The following is a 22,721-nucleotide window of genomic DNA, read 5'->3' on the forward strand; positions in this document are numbered from 1 at the left end:
AGAGGGCATGACCTGGAAGGTGGAGATCTGTGATGATAGATGCTGCCTTATTGAACAAAAGCACACTGGATAGCCACCAAGTGGTCACAGGAATGGAAGGCAACCGTGTCTCCATTACACAGTTACATCTCTTCACCAGATAAAGCTGTCCAGGGTCTGACCTCTCCAGAGGAGCATAGGTGAAGCTCAACAGACTTCGTACTGGAGTTGGATGATTCAACGGCAACATGTGGAGATGGGGATTCCGTCAGAGCCCAGCCTGTGAACACGGAGCAGAACAACAGACAGCCAACCATGTCATCTCTGGGTGCCCGCTCTACCACCCACCAAATGGAGCTCAAGGCCTGGCAGACATTGACCCAGAGACAACAACCTGGCTGCTCAATACCCGGCTTGAGATCTAACTATTCCTTTGGATTATGTTTCATTCGCAAGAAGGAGAAGCCTTATTGAGGCAGCGCCTGGTGTTGATGCTTTCAATGGTGGGGAGTGCGATGTCCATGATGGACCGGGCTGAGTCCACTGCTCTCTGCAGCCTCTTGCGTTCGTGTTGGAATTGCCGTACCAGGTCACCAATTTAGTTGAGGCAAGTACTATGACACATATTTGGGTAAGTTGGGCCTGTTTCCACACTATATGACTCAGGTCACGATGCAGCAGTCAGGAGAGTTGGTAGGGCAGAGCCACACCCACAGACTGGCCCTTCAGCCCATCATGTCCACACCAGCCTTCACTCACCCATTCATGCTGATCATACATTAAACTTTTATTCTGGCCATTGACAGCCCACAGATTTCCCTGCACACCTGGCAGGGGCCTGGTCACTGCTGCGAGCAGAAGATAAAACTGTTTGATCAACTTTTCTAACATTGTCAGCACCAGAAACACGGTGATTCTTGTGTCCTGCCTGGGTGAGGTCTGCTGTATGGTTGTATGGCTTTGTATGTGAAACAAAGCATCTCACTGTACCTAGGTACATGTGACAAAGTATCATTGAATTAATGAGAAGAAAAAAAACAATCGTCACCATCACTGGAGACCTGCGTCCCCTCCCAACACAGTGACTGCAAAGATTCAATACCAATAAATGTTCAATGGTTTGACTTTATTGCCACGTGTACCCAAATATAGCGAAAGCTGCTTTGCCTACATTTCAGTGACAATCCTGCCACACTAGGCAGAGGCATGTTATGTGTAAGACAGTGGACCACAGTGGGTTTGTGCAGGTATGTGGGGTAGGCGATGGGTAGAAGTGTTCGCTACTTTTATACCTTTGTTGGTGCCAACACAGTGGTGACTGCCTCGCTCGTATGCAACACAAAGCTTTTCACTTTGTGAAATAAAGTGCCATTCATTCATTCATTCAAGAGTCGCCACATTTTTGGAGCCAATCCTATACTTTTCAAGTAGAAAAAAATTAACAATGTGATAGTGCCCCATTATCGGGGCTCTCTCCCAATGATAGATAGCCTGGCCCTGCAAATGAAAACAAACAGAAGATCAGGAGTGATGTGGGGATGGTGCTCGCCTTGCATGGTGCAGACTCGCCAGGCGGGGGCAGCAGTGAACCATGCTGGAGATTGGGAGATGAGATCATAAGTGACAGGAGCAAAATTAAACCATTCGGCCCATCAAGTCTATTCTGCCATTCAATCATGGCTGATCTATCTTTCCCTCCTAATCCCATTCTCCCCATAACCTCTGTCAAGAATCCATCTATCTCTACCTTAAATATATCAACTGACTTGGCCTCCAAAGCCTTCAGTGGCAAGGAATTCCACAGATTCACCACCCTATGATTAAAGAAATTCCTCATCACATTCAGTAGCAAGGACATTCTGTGCAAAGTCCTGTAGTCACTCAGTTAGTTTAGTTTGGTTCAGCAGGTCTAACGAAGGGTCTCAACCCATATCATCACCTGTTTTTTTTCCAGAGATGCTGCCTGATCCGCTGGGTTACTCCAGCACCTTGCGTCGATCTTCAGTGTAAACAAGTATCTGCTGTTCCTTCCTATACAAGGTTTAGTTTATTGTTATGCGGACTAAGGTAAAGTGAAAAGCCTTTTGTTGCATGTTATCCTGTCAATGAAAACTTGACATGATTACAATGAGCTGTTCACAATGCACATGATACATGATGAAGGGAATAACGTTTAGTGCAAGATAAAGTCCAGTAAAGTCCGATTAAAGATAGTCTGAGGGTCTCCAATGAGGTAGATGATAGGTCAGGACTGCTCTCTAGTTGGTGATATGACGGATCAGGCAGCATCTCTGGAGAACGTGGATCAGCAACGTTTCAGGTTGGGAAACATCTTCACACTCTTCAGTTACTTTTCAGTCTGAGGAAGGGTCCCAGCCTGAAACGTCACCTATCCATGTACTCCAGAGATACTGCCTGACCCACTGAGTTACTCCAGCACTTTGTGCATTAACCAATATCCACAGTTCCTTGTTTCTTCTCCCTGTGCATTCAGGTACAGACAACAATGAAACACGCTTGAGGCAAGAGCAGCTACTCGAGGTGAAGTTTTATTTTAAATCTTGATCCAGTTTCCACATAATGTGAATGTACAGGGTCGGGATGTGGCAGGGGGCAACGCAACAGCAGTGTGGGGGGCACACACACACGCAGACACACAAACACACACGCAGACACACAAACACGCAGAGGCTGGGGAATCACCCTGCGGTCAGGCCCAGGCGCTGAGGAGGGGAGGCGAGGCGAGGGCGAGGCAGAGCTCAGTGCGCAGTCCCATGGGTTGGGGGAGTGTCCCCGGGGTTCAGACGCGGTGCTTCTTGAAGAAGTTGATGAGGCCGTTGGTGGAGCAGTCATGCGAGGTGACAGGGTCGGGGGTGGCGAGCTCCGGTTCAATGGCCTTGGCCAGTTGCTTTCCCAGCTCCACCCTGCAAGGGGGGGGGGGGGGGGGGGGGTTAGTTACCCGACAGAGAGTCCCTACCCCACCGCACCCCCACATCCCATAACTGCTTCCCCCTCTCCCCCCCCTCTCCCACCCCCATCCCCCTTCCCACCCCTCCGCTCCCCCCCCCCCCCCCCCCCCCCTCCCCGTGGCCAGCTGCTTGTCCAATGCAACACCATAGGTGACAGTGGACTAACAGAGTATCTGCCCTGCTCCCGCCCAAACCCCCCCTCCCCCGCGGCGGTCGCTCGCACGGATGGCCGGCTCTCACCCCCACTGGTCGTAGCTGTTGACGTCCCAGATGACCCCCCTGCACAAAGATCTTGTGCTCGTACATGGCTGCCAGGGAGAAGACATGTGGTCAGAGGCAGCATGGCGGGAAACCACTCCCTCACACCCCCTCCATTGCCCCCCCCCCCCCCACCCCCCCCAATAGCACTAGTGTCGATGGGGCATGTTGGCTGGCACGGACTAGCAGGTTTCAGCCCAGTGATGATGGGGTCGAGAGATCAACTGTCCGTCCCCCCCCCCCCCCCCCCCCCCAGCCTCCTCTCCCTCCCACCCCCCCCCCCAGGCTCCACTCCTCCCCCCCCCCCCCCCCCCTCCCCCCCCCCCCCCCCCCTCCTTTCCCCCCCCCCCCCCCTTTCCCCCCCCCCCCCCCCCCCCCCTCCCCCCCCCCCCCCCCCTCCTCCCCTCCCACCCACCCACCTCCCTCCACCCCCCCCCCCCCCCCCCCCCCCAACCCTTCCCCTCCACAACCCTCCCCGTTCCCCCCTCCTCCTCCCCCCCCCCCCCCCCCCCCCCCAGCCCCCCTCCCCCTCCCCTCCCCCTACAGCCCCCACTCACCAACCAGGGCTCCCAGCATGAACGGTGTCAACTTCTTAAAGATGATGGAGGTGGTGGGCCGGTTGCCCTCAAACACCTGGAGCGGAGAGGAGAGGGGGGTTAATGTGCAGTGGGGGTGGGGGTGTGGTGTGGACCAGTGGGCGTGTGGCAGAGACGGGGGGGGGGGGGGGGGGCCGGGTTCGATCCATACTACACAGGTGGTGTCTGTGCAGAGTTAGTATGTTCTCCCTGTGACCGCGTGGGTTTTCTCCGGGTGCTCTGGTTTCCTCCCACACTCCAAAGCCGCACAGTTTGAAGGTTAATTGGCTTCAGTAAAATTGTAATTTTAGTCAATGTGTCGGATAGAGCTAGTATACGTGGTGATCGCTGGGCTGTGCGGACTCGATGGGCTGAAGGGCCTGTTTCCATGCTGTGTCATCAATGTACAGAGATACAGAGAGCGGTGGAACAGAGAGGGAGAGCGTGTATGATCGCAGTAGAGAGCGACAGGGACTGGTGTGCGTTGGTGTGAAACCCCCCCCCCCGCAACCCCCACTGTGTGAACCCCCCTGACCTTGTGGGGCACCAGCTTGTCCAGAGCCTCCCCACCCATCCCGGCGGCCTGCAGCTCCGCACGCGCCTCCTCCTCAGTCTTCCCCTTCATTAGCGCCTCCGTCTGGGCCAGGAAGTTGGCCATCAGGATCTGCGGGAGTAACGCAGGGGTAGACACACAGCTGACCCCACAGAAGCACTCTCCCCCCCACCCCAACAGGAGAACCCCTCAACCCCCCCCCCCCCACACCATGATACCAGCAGCAACACACAGGCAAACAACCTGATCCCAACTGGAGACTCCTCCCCACCCCCACTGAGACACCAGACCGCTTATGAGGGGAGGGGGAGAGCACAGACGAGGGGGTGACAGGGGGCACAGTACCTGGGTTGGCATCTCCATGGGTCATGTCTGTGCCCCCATTGCCCACTCCAGCACTCCTGTTGGGATGCGTCACAGCTCAGTTTGGACCAGCTCTGCTGGATCTAGTGAACAGGCTTAAGCTGCAAAGGGTGCAGTGATTCACCAGCATGTTGCCAGGATTCGATGGCCAGAGCTGTTGGCAGAGGGTGAGCAGGCCAGGACTTTGTCCCTAGGAGTGCAGGAGGCTGAGGAGTGATCTTATAGAGGTGTACAAGATCATGCAAGGAATAGATCGGGTAGACGCACATAGTCCTCCCCAGCGTAGAGGAATCGAGAACCAGAGAACATAGGTTTGAGGTGAGAGGAGGAAAGATTTATAGGAATGCTAAGGGACACTATTTTTACACAGTGGGTGGGGGGTTGTATGGAACGAGCCAAACACAGGCAGGTGGGACTAGTGTAGATTGGGCACGTTGGTCGGCAAGTTGCGCTGAAGAACATTTCCAACCATGAGTCTATAACAGGATCTGGTGCAAGGTCGAGTACAGCACAGGAGCAGGCCCTTTGGCCCGCAATGTGAGTGCTGAACATGGTGCCAGATTGAAACCCATGTTCTCTGCCTGCAGGTGAACTGTCACCTCCACTCCCTGCATGTCCGTGCCAACAGGCGTGCTGGACTGATGGAGAGAGGAGTGCTGGGCTGGAGAGGGATCAGGTACAGGGGGTGCACAGCCTCAGCCCCACCCACACCACCCGCTGACTGACACTCACCTTTTTTTTGTAAACAAAGATAATTTAATCAATTATTAAAAATAATATTTACAGTAAAACATAAAACGAAAACCCACCACCATAATACGAGTCCAACAAAAATCCTAAATGAACTACTGTATAACAATCCATCCTGAGGATGACCTCCGCCCCACGCTGTGCCCAACGGTCCCAGAAATCCCCCAGGGCGCCCGTGGGCAGCGCGCCACACACGTACCTTGTGGTGCAGCCCGTCCCGGATGGGGTTGTGGCTCTGCACAGGGATGAGGAAGTCTGCGGGAATCACGCGTGTTCCTGTGGGAAGGAGGCGGGATCAGAGACTAACAGGGAGCACGGACTCGGCCCAAAGCAAACCGACCCCCCTACAAAGACAGCGGCTCCAGCAGTAACTCCCGCATTCCCTCTCCCTCCCCATCCTAGTCACTAGATCCACTCTTCACATCCTTGTATCCCATCATTACCACCTCGTTCCCAGCCAAACATGGGCCATTACGGACACCACCATTCCGTGACCATCCAACGCCGGCCCTGCTTTGTTCTGGCCTCTTCCTACCTCCATTTCCCTCCCCTCTGCTTTTGGTCTGAAGAAGGGTCCTGACCCAAAACACCACCCCTCGTTTTTCTCCTGAGATGTTGCCTGACCCTCTGAGATACTCCGGCATTGCGACTATCTTCAGTTAAAGAGATTCAGCAGATGACCGAATACTCCAATAAACTTCCACCAATGCTCCGTAGAAAGTATCCTGCCTGATTGCATCATGACCTGGTTTGGCAATTCCAACGGCCAGGAATGCAAGAGTCTGCAGAGAGGGGTGGACTCAGCCCAGTCCATCACGGGCATCGTCCTCCCCACCATCTAAAGCCTCTACACCGGGCGCTGTGTCAAGGCAGTGGCATCTATGATCACGGATCCCCACCATCCGGGCTGTGCCCTCTCCTCACCGCTACTGTCGGGCAGGAGGTACAGGAGCCTGAAGCCCCACACCACCAGGTTCAGGAACAGCGACTTCCCTCCAGCCATCAGGTTCTTGAACCGACCCGCACAACCCTAATCCCACCTCAGCAACGCAACACTACGGACCACCTCGTGCTCTACCAGGGATTGTGTTTTCCACCAGTAGCTGAGTTGTTTTTGCACTGTCTAGAAATGGTGCAAGTCTGCATCATCTCTGTGTTGTGTGTTGTCTGTCTGTGCCTGAGATGCTGCTGTCAGCAAGGTTTTCATTGTACTGTGCCTCACCGTGCATGCAGACGACAATCAACTCGGAGAACTGCAGATTTGGTATGTACCAAAGAAAGACACAAAATGCTGCATGCTGTCCACACACATCAGTGCATCAGGCAGCATCACTGGAGAATATGGATAGGTGTGAAGAAGAGTGCCGACCTAAATCGTTACCCATCCTTTTTCTCCAGAGGTGCTGCCTGATGCACTGTGTTTGCGTCGTGAGTTACTCCAGCACTTTGTATCTATCTTCATGTGACAACTATATCCTGCACTCTGTATCCTCCTCTTTGCTCTACCTATTGTACTTCAGTTTCATTTGATTGTATTTTTGTGTAGTATTACCTGATGCACTTGTCCCTCTCTCTGACCCCCCCCTCCCCCCACACCCCGCTGCGGACCCCTCTCCCTGGCCCCCCCCCACAACGACAGACCCGCCCCCCCGGCGGTGGGTAGGGTCGGGGGGGGGGGGAGACTGACCCTGGTGGATGAGCTGATAGAAGGCATGTTGCCCGTTGGTGCCAGGTTCCCCCCACACGATGGGCCCAGTGTTGTAGTTGACACGGGTCCCACATCTGGTCACCGCCTTGCCGTTCGACTCCATGTCGCCCTGGAGACAGAGGAGGTGGGATTAGACCATCGCTGCACGAGGCAGCTACCATGCACGCTGGTCACAGTGAGGTGACCCCTCCACCACCCCCCCCACCCCCCCAGTCCACCGCCAACAACTCCACTGCCCTAAAACACCCACCCCCACCCCCCCCACACCCCACACACACAGATACACCCCCACCCACCCACACGTTCAGGAGCAGTTAATTTCCTGCAACCATCACTCTCACACTGAGCCACCCACCCACACACAGGTTCAGATGTTACTTTCCTGCAACCATCACTTACACACACACACTCACAGACCCACCCAGACACGCTCAGACCCACCCACACATTCACTCACAAACACACTCTCACAGATCCCCCCCCCCACACACACACACACACATAACAGACGCACACACACACACATACTCACAGACGCACACACACACATACTCACAGACCCACACACATACTCACAGGCCCACACACACACACACTCACAGACCCACACACACCCTTCCCCTACCCCCAGAGTGGTGCTGGGCTATGTGGTCCCTACCTGCTGGAAGTACGCAGCGAAGCGATGCATGTACTGATCGTAGGGCAGCAACGCGTGGGTCTCCGTGTGGTGGAAGTTGATGTACCAGATCCCCAGCATGGCCAGCAGCACGGGGGCGTTACAGTCCAGGGAGGCATTGCAGAAGTGCTGGTCCTTGGGATTGAGAGGGAGTGTGAGCAGGGAGTGGTGGCGGGGTGTGTAACACGGACACACACACCAGGGGATCCGTGCTGCAGGGGCTGACTGATCACGTGGACGGAGCGGGCGGGCGGGCGGTAGACTCACCTCCATCGGTCGGGGCATTGGGTACAAGGGTCAGGTGGCAAGATGCAGCTTTACAGCACTTTGATTCAAGCTGCATTTACATTACAGCTCCACCAAGGAGTTTCAGTGGTGGACTTGTATTGTATGCAGCTCTACTCACCACAATGCAGGATGGAGGGGATGGAGAGGGTGTAGAGGAGGTTTACCAGAATGCTGCCTGGATTAGACGGTTAGTTAAAGGGAGACGTTGGACAGACTTGCATTGTATTCTCTGGAGTGTCTCAGGTTGAGGGGAGACCTGAAGCTGTCAATAATGTGGCATGGTCAATGAGACTGACAAGGATGTTACTGGGATGAAGGGCTTGAGTCATGGCAGAGGCTGGGTTGCTAGGAGTTTATTCCTCAGAGAGGTGATTTTACAGAGGTGGATAAGATCAGAAGGAAATGAGGGTGAGTCTTTTCCCAGAGAAGGGGAATCAAGAACCAGCAGACATAGGTTTAAGGTGAGAGGGGAAAGATCTAACAGGAACCCGAGGGGCAACCTTTCCCCACAGAGAGTGGTGGGTGTATGGAACGAGCTGCCAGAGCAGGTAGTTGAGGCAGGTACTATAACGAAGTTTGGACAGGTACACGGATAGGAAAGGTTTAGAGGGATACGGGCCAAACGCGGGCAGGTGGGACTAGTGTAGAAGGGGCATCTTGGCCAGCATAGAAGTGTTGGGCCAAAGGGCCTGCATGCATATGACTGGAGAAGCCTTCAGTCCTGCGAGCCCTCCGAGAGTGGTGGGGACTGAGATGCGCATGGTGGGGGGGGTGAATGTCGCACTGCCCCTGAGATGGGGGGAGAGACGGGGGAGAGCGGGGCTGCGGCTTAACATTTACCATCCAGTGGGCTCCTTCCAGCAGCCGGGAGTAGTTGTCGAACCCTGTGGGGTGAAGCGAGAGTCAGTGTGGGAGCAGCAGGGACCCGGGCAGAGCTGGGGACAGAGCGGGGGCGGGGGGCAGGGGAGGCGTTGGGGCAGGGGCAGAGCGGGGGGGGGGGGGGGGGGGGGTTATTCACAGATCACCCACAGCCAGCTGCAGCACGATGGTACCAATGGTGTTCAGCTTTACTGTTGCCACGGGTGCAGGGATGCTACAACGGGTATGGTCTTGCAATCTATCCAATTTTGGGCAGCACGGTGGCGCAGTGGTAGAGTTGCTGTCTTACAGCGCCAGAGACCCGGGTTCGATCCTGACTACAGGTGCTGTCTGTGCAGTTTGCACGTTCTGCCCGTGACTTGCGTGCGTTTTTTTCTGGGTGCTCCGGTTCCCTCCCACATAGACACAAAGGTTAGTAGTTTAATTGGCTTCTGTAATTTGTCCCTAGTGTGTTGGATAATGTTAGTGATCACTGGTCTGCACAGACTCAGTGGGCTGGCTGGCCTGCTTCCAGTGTGGGAGGCTGAGGGGTGACCTCATGAGGTGTCCAAGACCATGAGGGGGATAAAGTGAACGCTCAGTCTTTTTCCACGGGAGAGGATTCCAAATGTGAAGGGCACAGGGTTAAGGTGCGAGGAGGGAGATTTAAGAGGGACCTGAGCGGATCTTTTCACTCAGACAGTGGTCCGTATGTGGAATGAGCTGCCACAAGAAGCTCTAGATGTGGATGCAATTATAACATGTGGATAGATCTATGGATAGGAAAGGTTAAGGGGGTTATGGGACTAGCCCAGTATGGTGCCGTGGTCAACATGGGGAAGGTGGGCTGAAGGGCCTGTTTTCATGCTGTAGGGCCCTGTGACTCTGGGGCAAGTGGAGCGGTGCCTGGCCTACCTATGTGCAGCGCGATGGAGAGGCCAATGGCCGACCAGAGCGAGTAACGGCCCCCGACCCACTGCAAGAGAGAGAGAGAGACACACGTGAGAGGTCGGAACAGCCTGAAGCATGGGTGCAGAATCACACCCTTCCACCCACTCCATCATGGCTGACATATATCTCCCTCCCAACCCCATTCTCCTGCCTTCTCCCCGTAACCCCCGACACCCGTACTGATCAAGAACCTGTCAAACTCTGCTTTAAAAATGCCCAATGACCGAGGGGTGGGAGGGAGGAGAGAGGCTCGAGTCACTCGGGTAACACGATCAGCACACTGCAGATGCCAACCGCGTTTAACACCAGCCACCTCTGAACTTTACACAAAGGTCACAGACCAAAATAGCGCTCGGCCCCGGGAACCTGATCCTGCAGAGGGAGCAAGGATTCGAGCCCCCACTCCCTCCCCCTCACTGGCAACTTCACCACGACCTCCTCAGTGAACCTTCCCAGATCCCCCCCCCCCCCCCCCACTTCACCGCACCGTCCCCAGCAAACTCTCCCCCCCCCCCCCATCTGCAGCAAACACTCCCCCCCCCCCCCCCACGGAGCTCACCCCCCCCCCCCACCACCAAGCTCACACCCCACCCTTCTCCAAACACATCCCTTCCACCCCAGACACCCATCACCCAGCCCCCCACCTCGCTATCCTTCCCACACCTCCTCCCCAGACGGGTGATCACACCACCCCCCCACCGCTCCCTACACACTCACGTCCCAGAACTCAAACATGTTGTTGGGGTCGATACCAAACGCCTTGACCTTGGCCTGTGGAGCGAACAGAGGGAGGGGTCAGACAGAGGGGGGTGGGTGGGATGGAGGGGGAGGGAGATGGAGGGAGGGAGGGAGGGAGGGAGGGGCGGCGAGGACCCTCGCGGACCGGGAGATGGGCAGAGAGGGCCGTCACTGCCCCATGTCCGGGTCAGGGTGGGGGTAACTCGGGAACATTCTCCATCCCGTGGGTCCTGGGATTTAGACCCAGAGACGGGGAGGGAACAGCGACTGTGAAAGCTGGTCAAGTCTCCACCGACACTCACCAACCTCTACAGTTGTTGCCAGTGGTCATACAATAAGTACAATTCCAGGCTGGGATAGACTGGCCATCCTGCTACCCCGGCCATCCTTCTCAGAAGATTCTCCAATGACTCTCACCAACTTCGACAGGAAGCATCCTATCAGGATGCGTCACAGCTTGGTTTTGGAACGGCTTTGCCCAAGACCGCAACAAACTGCAGAGAGTTGTGGCCAGTTCCGTGTCCATCGCACAGCCCAGCTCCTCACCGCTGACTCCATCCACACCATACTCTGCTGCGCCTTTCATATAGTACGGGAATAGGCCCTTTGGCCCATCTCGTCTATGCCTACCAAGATGCCCATCCAAGCTGGCCTCATTTAGAACCAGCACCACGCTGCGGAAGGCATTTGGTAAAGTGTTATATAGAAGCTCTGGGAACCAAGTGCTGGAGTAACTCAGCAGCTCAAGCAGCATCTCTGCAGAACATCGGGGCAAGTATGTTCTCACTGTGACCACGTGGGTTTACTCCCACACTTCAAAGGCGTACAGGTTTGTTGGCTAATTGGCTTCTGCAGACTATAAACTGTCCCTGGTGTGTAGGATAGAACTAGTGTACAGGGTGATCACTGGTCGGAGTGGATTCGGTGGGCCAAAGGGCCTGCTTCCAGTGCAGGGGGTTGAGGGGTGACCTTATCGAGGTGTAAAAGATCATGAGGGTTGTATCAACTAAACCAAACTAAAACCCAGGGCACGGAGCCGTCTCACTGCCCCAGGCCACTGACATAGACATTGGCCACACTCAAGATGGACACAAGGTGCTGGAGTAGCTCAGTGGGTCAGGCAGCACGTCAGATCGGGTTGGAACCCAAAACGTCACCAGAGATGTTGCCTGTCCTGCTGAGTTACTCCAGCACTTTGTGCCTGTCTCCTGTATAAACCGGCATCTGCAGTTCACTCACCCCGTTAGTGGAGAGGGCAACAAAGTGCTTGGCCACGGCCGCTGGCTGCGGAGAGATTGGACAACAGTTAGTACGGATACAGACCGCAGGGGACACCACCCTTGCCCTGGACCCCAGCATCTCCCCTGAGACAGCTCCGCCAGAGAAACCTCACCCTCCCGGGGGTTAGAACACTCACCCCCACCCCCCCCCCCCCCCCCCCCTGGCCCCCCCCCCCCCCCCCCCCCACCCCCCCCATTGAGAGGGGTGGCTGGGGGGCAAATACTGCAGAACTTGGGGCGGTGAAACCTCCCACCCCCTCCACTCCCAACTCCTCATCCCCCTCCCCCAGCCCCTCTATCCCCCGTCGCACCTCCCAAGACCCGTCCTCTCCCCACCCCTCTAAACCCCCACCTTCAGCTCTATACACCTCTCACCAAGCCACTCTCCTCCCCTCCACCCAAACCACTCCCCCAATGCCCCCCCCCCCCCCCCCCCCCCCCCCCCCCCCCCCCCCCCCCCCCCCCCCCCCCCCCCCCCCCCGTCTCTTCCCCCCTTCCCCCTCTGGGGCATCACTCACGTCATTGGCCGTCTTCAGGAACCACTCTTTAGCCGACTCCGCATTGGTGATGGTCTCCTGGGTGGTGAACGTCTGAAACACCCCCACACACGGTCACCCACACACCTAGTAATCCCCCCCCCCCCCCCCCACAAACCCTCCCCTCACCCCCAACCCCCCCTCCCCACAACAATCCCCCCCCCCACACACCCCTCCCCTCCCACCCCCCCCCACAACAATCCTCCCCCTCACACCCACCACTCCCCTCACCCACCCCACCCCCCTACCACCACCCCTTACCCACTCACCACAATCCTCTCCCCACCCCCCCACCCTCTCCTCTCCCACCCCCCCCACCCCTCTCCTCACCACCCCCCAAACCCCTCCCCCACCACAATCCCCCAAACCCCTCCCCCACCACCACCCCCCCCCCTTCCCCCTAAACCAACCTTCCTCTGGAACCACTCTCACCCCCCCCCCCCCCCCCCCTCCACACGCAGCCTCCCACAGGGAGGGAGGGAGGGGGAGGGGAGGTTTGTGGCCGCACCCTCACTAACTCACCTTGGAGGCGATGATGAAGAGGGTGGTCTCCGGGCTGAGCTCAGCCAGGGTCTTGGCTATATGGGTGCCATCGATGTTGGAGACAAACCAGACCTTGGGCCCGTTCTTGCCGTAGGGCTTCAGGGCCTCCGTTACCATCAGCGGCCCCTGGGGAGGAGAGTAGAGGGTGGGCGAGGGTCCCGGACACAGACAGACCTGTCCCCAGTACCAGTACTGTGCCTATAAATCAGTACTTTGTCGAAGCAGATTACACACAATATCATGACTGCCAGCTGAGTGATTTGTTGGAATACCCACCCCAACCCCTCCCGTCACTCCTCTTGCCTCTTGCCCTGTCCACCCCTTGGCCCCCTCTGGTCCTCCCTCCTTGCCCCTCACTGCCCCTCCCTCACCCCCGATGACGAGGTGGGGAGGGGGCACTCACCAGGTCAGACCCCCCGATGCCCACGTTGACGACGTCGGTGATGGCTTTGCCCGAGAAGCCCTTCCACTCGCCGCTCCGCACGCTCTGGAACAGAATCAGGCCCCCTCTGGTCCTAGTAGTGCTGCGCAGTTCACCACAGTACACCTGACCCCCACCCCCACACTACGACCCCCCCCCACCACTGACCCCCCCACTGGAACAGACCACTGCACACAGTACCGACCCCCCCCCCCCCCCACTACACCGACCTCCCCCATGGCCACCCACACTGACCCCCCCCCTCCCCCCACTGCGTGAAGTGTAAAGTGGGGCGCACGGTGGTGCAGCAGTAGAGTTGCTGCCGTTCCGCGCTGTATCTCTAAACCAAACTAAAATGTAGGATGGTCAGCGTTATGGCCGTCTCTGCCTCATATAATTCAGATCTCCCCTCAGCCTCTGAAGCCACACAGAACACGATCCTGGTCTGTAGTTACGCCAGGCCCCCCTGCCCACCCCTCTGCCCACCCTGCCCATCGCTACCTGGCAGAAGGCCTTCATCTTGTTGAGCACGGCGGTGACCTCGGGCATCACATCCTTCCCGTCCACCATGATGGGCACGTCCGCACGGTTCCTCAACGCAATGTGCAGCACCGCACGGTTCTGGGGGGATGGGGAGACATTACAGGGGGTTGGGGGTAGAGACAGAGAGAGATACAGACGACAAGGGAGAGACAGACGAGAGAGAGACAGATGAGAGCGAGAGACAAACAGATTAGAGAGAGAGAGACAGACAGACCGTGCACATTCTCCGCAAGACCAGCCCACCCCTCACCTCGGTGAAGTTGATCTTCTCCCCGGAAAACATCCGTTGCCTTGCCTTCTCCACACCCCTGGAATTGGCCTGAGAGGGAAGGAGGGAGAAGGTGAGAATTAAACCGCGCCCCTCAGCCCCGACACAGAGAGGGCACACAGGTACGGCTCGACACACCCCCTCCCCCTCCTCCCGCCCCCCCCAAACAACAACCCCCTCCCGACATGGCCAGACGCAGCGCAGGCAACAGGCAGAGTGTGTCTCCCCGCGGGAGGGAGGGGGAGGGGGACAGCCGGCAGGGGGGCCACCACTCACTCACCAGGTCCATGAGCATCCTCATCACGTCGTCAGTGACCAGGTTCTTGGAGTAATCCAGCAGCAGTGCTCCATCGTCGGTGTTCAGCGGCAGACTGGGGGCAAGTCAGCACCATTACAGCACGGCACCCACACGCACACACACTCTCACACACACACACACACACACACACACATGCACGCGCGCGCGCAAACTTCATAACCCCTCACCGTTACATTTCCCCCCCCCCCCCCCCTCCCCGGGAGAATATGCTCCAACTGACCACCCTAATATATTCATCTATCAGGGCAACAGAGTGGCTCAGTGGGTAAACTTCCTCTGCACCCTCTCCAAAGCCTTCACTCCCTTCCTGGAATGGGATGACCAGGACTGCACGCACTACTCCAAACCTGGCCTGGCCAAACTGGTCAAGATGGGTCTCGACCTGAAATGTCACCTATCCATGTTCTCCAGAAATACTGCCTGATCCACTCAGTTACCCCAGCAACCGTACAGACGGCACCCGTAGTCAGGGTCAAACCAGTTTCCTGGTGCTATGAGGCACTAATGCCCCTGTCCCACTTAGGAAACCTGAATGGAAACCTCTGGAGACTGCGCTCCACCCAAGGTTTCCGTGAGGTTCCCGGAGGTTGCAGGTAGTGGAAGCACGTAGGGAGACGGACAAAAACCTCCGGGAACCGCACGGAAACCTTGGATGGGGCACAAAGTCTCCAGAGGTTTCCGTTCAGGTTTCCTAAGTGGGACAGGGGCACAAACTCTACTGCTGTGTCACCGTGCTGCCCCGTCTCTTCCCTTTAAGCTGTGAGGGGAGAGATTGAAGAGGGAGCTCAGGGGGAATATTTTCACTCAGAGGGTAGTGCGTACCTGGAACAAGCTACCAGAGGAAGCCACAGGAGCAGATACAATTACAACTTTTAAAAGACATTTGGACAGATATATGGATAGAAAAGGTTTAGAGGTTTATGGGCCAAATGTTGCATTTTTGGCAAGACACAACTAGGGCATGACTTGAACAATAAGTGGTGGGGCTCGATGTCATCAGGCAGGGTATTGATTACAGGAGCTGGGATATCAGGTTACCACCATATCAGACGTCTGTAAGGACAGATTTGGAGTACTGTGTACAGTTCTGGCCGCCCTGCTCTGGGGAAGAATGCCATTAAACTGAAAACAAGCATAAAAGATTTACGGGGATGTCACCAGGTTGGGAGTGCTTGGGTTATAGAGAGAGGTTGGATGGGCTGGGTCATTTGTCCTTGGGAGCGTAGGATGCCGGAGTGTGACCTTGTGACGATGTACAAAACCACAAGGGCAATCGAGGAGGCGAATAGCCAGTCTATTCCCCTAGGGCAGGGGTATCAAGAAGCAGAGGGCACAGGTTTAAGGTGAGAGGGAAAAGATTTAAGAGAACTGAGAGGCAGCTTTTCCACGCAGAGGGTGATGGGTACACGGTATGAGCTGCCAGAGGGAGTGGTGGAATTACGACATTTAAAGTACAGTTTAACAGTTACTGGGACAGGAAACGTTTGGAGAACATGGGTCAGGCACGGGCAAGTGAGAGCAACACAGTGAGGCAACATGGTCAGCATGGACTGGTTGGGCCGAAGGGCCTGTTTCAGTGCTGTACGGAATCACAAGGGCAAGGACAGATGTGAACGATACAGAGATCTCAAACATGAATAATAGATAACCACACATACTCTGAACATAGGAAGTGTCTAAATAAGGAAGCTGATGCTGGTGGCAGCCTTACCAGGAAGCACATTGGGCAATAAATTAACTCTGTGACAGGCCCATTCTGCACTTTCCACAAACTTAATCACATTGCAAACCTGAGGCAGTGTCAAGCCTGCTGACTCGGTATAATTCAGTGATGCGGAAACAGAGCTACAGGTAATGCAAGATTCCTGCTGCTCAACATTGCAGCTTCTTGTGCCTCTGGCACAGATTCACACAGCCCAGATTTACACAGGACTTCGGCCCAACTCACCCACGACAGCCAACATACCCCCAACTAAGGAAGACACAGAATGCTGGAGTAGCTCAATGGGTCAGGCAGCTTCTCGGGAGAACATGGATAGACGACCCTGGTGCAAAGAAGGACCCCCACCCGAAACATCACCAATCCATGTTCTCCAGAGATGCTGTCTAACCTGCTGAGTTAATTCAGCATTCTGTGTCTTCATTTATACAACCAGCATCAACAGTTCCTTGTTTCTACTGTACACCATCTACATTAGACCCACCTTCTCATATTTGGCCCATATCCCTCTAAACCATGTCCTTGTCCAAGTGTATAAATGTTGTTGTAGTACCTCTGCCTTAACTACCTCCTCTGGCAGCTTGTTTCATGCTCCCACCACCCTTTTGTGTGATACGATTGCCCCTCAGGTTCCTGTTGAACCTTTCCCCTCTCCGCTTGGGGATGGTGTCTGGGGGTACACAGCAGATTAAACAGGGGGGTGCGGAGAAGTTTCTGCTGAGCTCCAGCCCCGATCCACACACACAGCCCAGCTCACGTATCCAAAGCCTCCACTCCCCTTGGCAACGGCACAGCTGGGGTAGGGCTGGGAACGCTGCCAGCTCACCCATCCCCCGACAGAAATCTGATAGCAACGTCCCTCCCACAGCACAGAGGAATCCGGAGAATCCGCAGGAGCTCGGCACCATCCACCCCGACCCCATCATCCCGGGATCTCACAATGCCGGGAAAGCGGAGTGACGAGATTCAGTGGCAGGCGCAGTGGTGCGGTGGTAGAGATGCTGCCTCACAGTGCCAGAGACCCAGGTTCCATTCTGACCAGGGGCGGAAATCACTATCAAAACATGGGGGGGGGGGGGGGGGGGGGGATACAATTTCTTGGTGGCTGCACGCGCACACACACGTTCTCCCTGTGACCGTGTGGGTTTTCTCTGGGTGCTCTAGTTTCCTCCCACATCACAAAGACATGTAAGATTGTAGGTTAATTAAACTCTGTAAATTATCCCCAGTGTGTAGGATAGAACTAGTGTACGGGGTAATCACTAGTCGGTGCAGACTAGGTGAGCCGAGGGGCCTGTTTCTGCACTGTATCTCTAGGCTAAACACTTGGCCCATCGAGCCTGCTCTGTCTATTCCAGACCGCAGCTGGCCTGTCCCAATTACCCCCCTTCCCTCTGATCCCTCTAAGGTTCAACCTCAGTCTTAAACAGAGATAAACGTACCCTCCCAATGACCCCTTGTTTTCAGTCTAATGACACCCTACCTACAGCAGGGCAACCAGAACTGTACACGGTACTCCAAATGTGTCCTTACCGACACCTGGCATGGCTGTAACCCAAGATCTTAGCTCTATACTCGATACCCTGGCTGATGAAGACAAGCCCCACCACTTACTATGCAAGTCCTGCCCTAGTTTTGTCTTGCCAAAATGCAACATTTGGCCGAAATCCCTCTGAAACTTTTCCATCCAAATACTGTGGGAATCAAGGATTGAGGGATAATCATAGAGTCATTGAAAACAGGCCCTTTGGCCACTGAACCAACACTGACCATGAAACACCCATTTAGACAGAAATCGACTTCATCCCATTTTTATTTTTTTTTCCACATTCCCATCAACTCCCCCACATTACACCACTCACCCACACACGGGGGGAAATTTACAGAGGCCGGATTAAAGTACAAGCATGCAGGTCTGTAGGATGTGGGAGAAAAGCAAAGCGCTGGGAGGAAATCCACACGGTCACAGGGAGAACAAGCAAACTCCACATGGACGCTACGCTGTAAGGCAGTGGCTTTTCCAAGCAGACTAATCACATTAGAACCACCTGCCCGTGCTTGGTCCACATTCCATTAAACCTTTCCTATCCATGTACCTGGCCATTTGTCTATTAAATGTTGTTATTGTACCTGCCGTACCTGCCTCAACTACCTCCTCTGACAGCTCGTTCCAAACATTCACCATCTTCTGCTTGAAAAAGGTTCCTATTAAGTCTTTCCCCTCACCTTAAATCTATGTCTTCTGATTCCCGATTCCCCTACCCTGGGTAAAAGACTCTGCATTCATCCTGTCTATTCCCAGGTCCCACATGTTTTACATATCTCTATTAGGTCACCCCCTCAGCCTCCTGAATCCAAGGAATGTAGTCCTCGCCTTCTCAAACTCTCCCTATAGCTCAGGCCCTCGAGTCCTGGCAACATCCTTGTGAAACTTCTCTGCATTTGTTTCAGCTCACTGGCATCTTTCCTGTAGCAGGGTGACCAAAACCAAACGAAATACTCCAAGTGCTTACACTGCAATAAAGCAAAAAGGAGTCTCCTCAACAGAGTCCCACACTGCTGCTCCATTACAGTGTTAAGGTCACAAATTGGGCTCAGGGTGAGAGCCATCCGTGGAAGCTGTAAATAAATCCCCGGGCCCCGTCTCTGTCGTGTTATACACACCACGTGAATTAGACTCACCGACTGAGCGGCAGAGGGGAAGGCATTTGACCCTGGGTCGACTCCCATACTCTCTGTGACTGCAGGTCACAGCTGCACAGTCAGGTCAGAGGACATGTGGACGGGAAGGGTCTAAAGGAATGGAGGCCAAATGCAGGCAGATGGGATTTGCCCGGAAAACCAACTTGGTCAGCATGGATAGCTTCATAGAGTCAAAGTCATACTGCACAGAAACAGACCCTTTGGCCCAACTCGCCCACGCTGACCAAGATGCCCCGTCTACAGTACACCCACCTGTCCACGTTTGGCCCATATCACTACAAACCTGGGCAGAAGGAATTGTTTTCATGCTCTGTGGCTCTATGGCTATAATTGACTGGGTAAAATTTCCTCTTGTCATGGTGTACAGCTTTACGAGTCAGACCCACCCATTACTGCCAGACTCCTGAGCCTTACGTCAGTAGTGGGCAAGTTATTTGTGGGGATAGGATCTACATGCATGTGAAACCCAAGGAGGGTCCCAGCCTGAAACAGCCCAATTCTCCAGAGATGCTGCCAGACTTGCTGAGATACTCCAGCACTTTGTGCTTTCTTCACCATTCTAAACAGGCTTAAGGTGAGAAAGGAGAGATTTGAGGGACTTCAGGGGCAACTTTCTCGACAGAGGGTAGTCTGTATCTGGATTGAGCTGCCAGATACTAGACAAGCGGATACAATTACGACCTTTAAAAGACATTTGGACAGATACATGGATAGGAAGGATTTAGCCAAATTGGGCTCGCCCAGTGTCCTAAATGGGTCAACATGGACAAGGTGGGTCGAAGGGCCTGATTCCCTACTGTACAGTTCTGACTATAAAACATTAGGCTGTTCTGCCCATCCTGATGGATGTTTGAAGCATTTCTCCAGCTGTCCTTGACCCTCTATCTTCCCTTCTATTCTCCCAAACCCCAAGAGGAAGGGCTTGCGAGTAACTTTACAAGGCGATTGCCTCTTGGCAAGGGGAGCCACCCGCAGCTTTGTCCAGAGATTCAGGCTCGAAGCCCAGCGTGGACTCTCCCGCTGGTCTGCCCGCCAGTGAAGGCCGGGACATAGCGCCAGTGACAAGGCAGAAAGCCATCGCCGACCCGCACTGTGCCGTGCTGGGCAGCACGTACACACGGCGGGCCCGGGCAATGGGGGGGGGGGGGGGGGGGGGGGGTTAGCTTCCCCCGTGGCCGGGCTCCCTCCCCTCCCACCCCGGCTGCACAGGCCGCAGCACACGGCCGATCCCCCGGTCTCACCAACCCCCGGGACTGTAACGTTGACCTTGAGGGAGGGCAGAGGGTGCAGGACAACACATGTAGCCCCCTGCCCGGCCTGATGGAGGCCACGCTGCTGGGAGCTTCGGACCCTCCCCGGGGAGCCGGGGAGCCCTTCTCTCCTCCCTTCCCCGCCCTGGAGCCGCGCTCACCTGAACTGGCTGAAGCGTTCGGGATCAGCTTCGAACAGCTTCCGCAGATTGATGCAGGCGCCGTGTTGTTTGTGCCAATGGGCCAGAGCTTTGTAGCAGGGGTCGGCGGTCAGCGGTGGGGCCATGGCGCGGGGGGGCCGGGGCCGGACTCGGGGCTGGTGCTGGGCGGGTGAAAGGAGGACTGGCTGCTGCCGGGGCTGGAACCGGAGGAGCTGTTCTAGGTGTGGGACTGGAGTGGGCGGGCGGGCGGCAGGACCTGGAGCTGGAGCGACGTGAGAAGCGGGCTTGCGGGCGACAGGAGTCGGACCGCAGCGAGTTGCCGGGTGTGAGGAGCTGGAGTTGGAGTTGGATGAGGCAGCGGGTGTGAGGAGCTGGAGCTGGAGCTGACGGGCGGCTGGAGCTGTCGTGGACGAGGTGCCGGGCGTGAGGACCGCGCGGACTCCTTGCGCCGCGGATACTGTCGGCGCTGCCGTGGCCCGCCAGCCAATCAGCGATGCCCGAGCCCGGCCTGTCCGCGCTTCCAGCCAATGGCGGCCCGACGCGGCTAGACGTCACAATGCCCCGCAGATGTAGCGAGTCAGGTTCGGCTGCTGTGGGGGGAGGGGCGGGGGAGTGTCTGCTCCCCGGGACAGAGGACACCCTCACCCCCACCCCCCTCAACCCCCCACCCCACCCCCTTCCCACCCCTCACCCCCCCCCCCGGGACAGAGAACTCGCCCCCACCCCCTACTCATCCCCCCCCCCCCCCACCCCCCAGCAGCTCCTACCCATCCTCCCTATCTCTGGGATGGCATCACGCCAGCTTCCTAATTCCCCTCTTCTCTCCAATCCCCTATCCACCATCCCCACACCCCCCCTTCTGTCCAGGAGCTTTCCCCTAGGGGTCTATCCCGGGGAGACCCACCCCTTCACACGGCAAAGTCTGGGCTCCCCACTATCCCGGGGGACACCCCCCCCAAAGTCTGTCCCCCCCCCCCCCCCCCCACCCAGCCCTCTGCCGCGGACATGCTTATAGAAACATATAACATTCTTAAAGGATTGGACAGGCTAGATGCAGGAAAAATGTTCCCGTGTTGGGGGAGTCCAGAACCAGGGGTCAGTTTAAGAATAAGGGGTAGGCCATTTAGGACTGAGATGAGTTGTGAATCTGCGGAATTCTCTGCCACAGAAGGCGGTGGAGGCCAATTCAATGGATGTTTTCAAGAGAGTTAGATTTAACTATTAGGGCTAAAGGAATCAAGGGATATGGGGAAAAAGCAGGAACGGGGTACTGATTTTAGATGATCAGCCATGATCCTATTGAATGGTGGTGCTGGCTCGAAGGGCCGAATAGCGTGCTCCTGCACCTATTTTCTATCTTTCTATTCCCCCCGCAGACGGAATGCTCTGACCTTTGCGGGGGCACCGCATGTCTGAAGGTCAGGCAGTGAAATCCAATCTGCAGCTGAGAAGCAGCTCGCCTTGAAATAGGTGCACCTCCCGCCGGGAAAAGGGCTTCATTTATTTACCACCTTCATGTCCCCGTGTGATCTGATACACACTACATCCTGGTTTAAAACACTTTAGACTTTAGCGATGCAGCATGGAGACAAGTCTTTCGCTCTAAAAGAATGGAGGCCAAATGCAGGCTCTTGTATCCTGAACATCCTGAAAAATCTTCTCCCCATTCTTTCCAGCATAATGCCATCTTTCCTTAATCCTCTCCCTCAGGGAGGTGAAGGGATGGAATTCACTATGGGAGGGGCTCACTGGGAGGCTGTTGTTGTCCATATAAACCTGTCTGTTTTGCCCATTCTCAATAAACGTACACCTCCAGGTTCAGGGACAGTTTCTTCCCAGCTGTTATCGGGCAACTGAACCATCCTATCACCAACTAGATAGTGGTCCTGAGCTACCATCTACCTCACAGGAGACCCTTGGACTATCTTTAATCAGACTTTACTGGACTTTATCTTGCACTAAACGTCATTCCCTTTATCTATATAATTAAAAGTCTAATCTTGATCACTTCCTGTTTTCGCTGTATATTGATTTTAGAAAAAACGCTATCACTTACGGCTGTGATTTTTGGCCATCTTACTCAGAGTCCCCTTCCGCTCATCAGGGCAGGAGGATTTTTCACATCGATGAAAAATAAAATACTTATTAATGTTTAAAAAATGTTGAGATTCCCTCTCCTGTCAATCACGCCATGAATGCCCTGCCCCTTCCGGTGGGAGGGGAGGGACTATAAAACCCAGAAGTATGGGCATGGCTCAGTCTCTGCAAGATGGGGGAGGGAGAAGTCATGACTCTCAGTCTCAGTTGTGAA

At 55.5% G+C, this 22,721-nt stretch overlaps 1 protein-coding gene across 1 annotated transcript; it reads right to left on the reverse strand.

Annotated features, from left to right (window-relative positions):
* Positions 1–2,509: 2,509 nt before the first annotated feature.
* LOC129705288 (glucose-6-phosphate isomerase-like) lies at positions 2,510–20,857 on the reverse strand. The gene is given in 19 exon segments (XM_055648797.1): positions 2,510–2,903; positions 3,189–3,226; positions 3,228–3,256; positions 3,764–3,839; positions 4,317–4,445; positions 5,647–5,723; positions 7,135–7,264; positions 7,814–7,966; positions 8,960–9,003; positions 9,893–9,953; positions 10,646–10,699; positions 11,906–11,950; positions 12,465–12,536; positions 13,005–13,151; positions 13,429–13,512; positions 13,948–14,067; positions 14,240–14,308; positions 14,538–14,628; positions 20,411–20,857. Coding segments are annotated over 19 exon segments (1,668 nt in total). The 5' UTR covers positions 20,536–20,857; the 3' UTR covers positions 2,510–2,779.
* Between the last annotated feature and the right edge of the window lie 1,864 nt (positions 20,858–22,721).

Source organism: Leucoraja erinacea, chromosome 17 (assembly GCF_028641065.1).
Source record: "Leucoraja erinacea ecotype New England chromosome 17, Leri_hhj_1, whole genome shotgun sequence".
NCBI lineage: Eukaryota > Metazoa > Chordata > Chondrichthyes > Rajiformes > Rajidae > Leucoraja > Leucoraja erinaceus.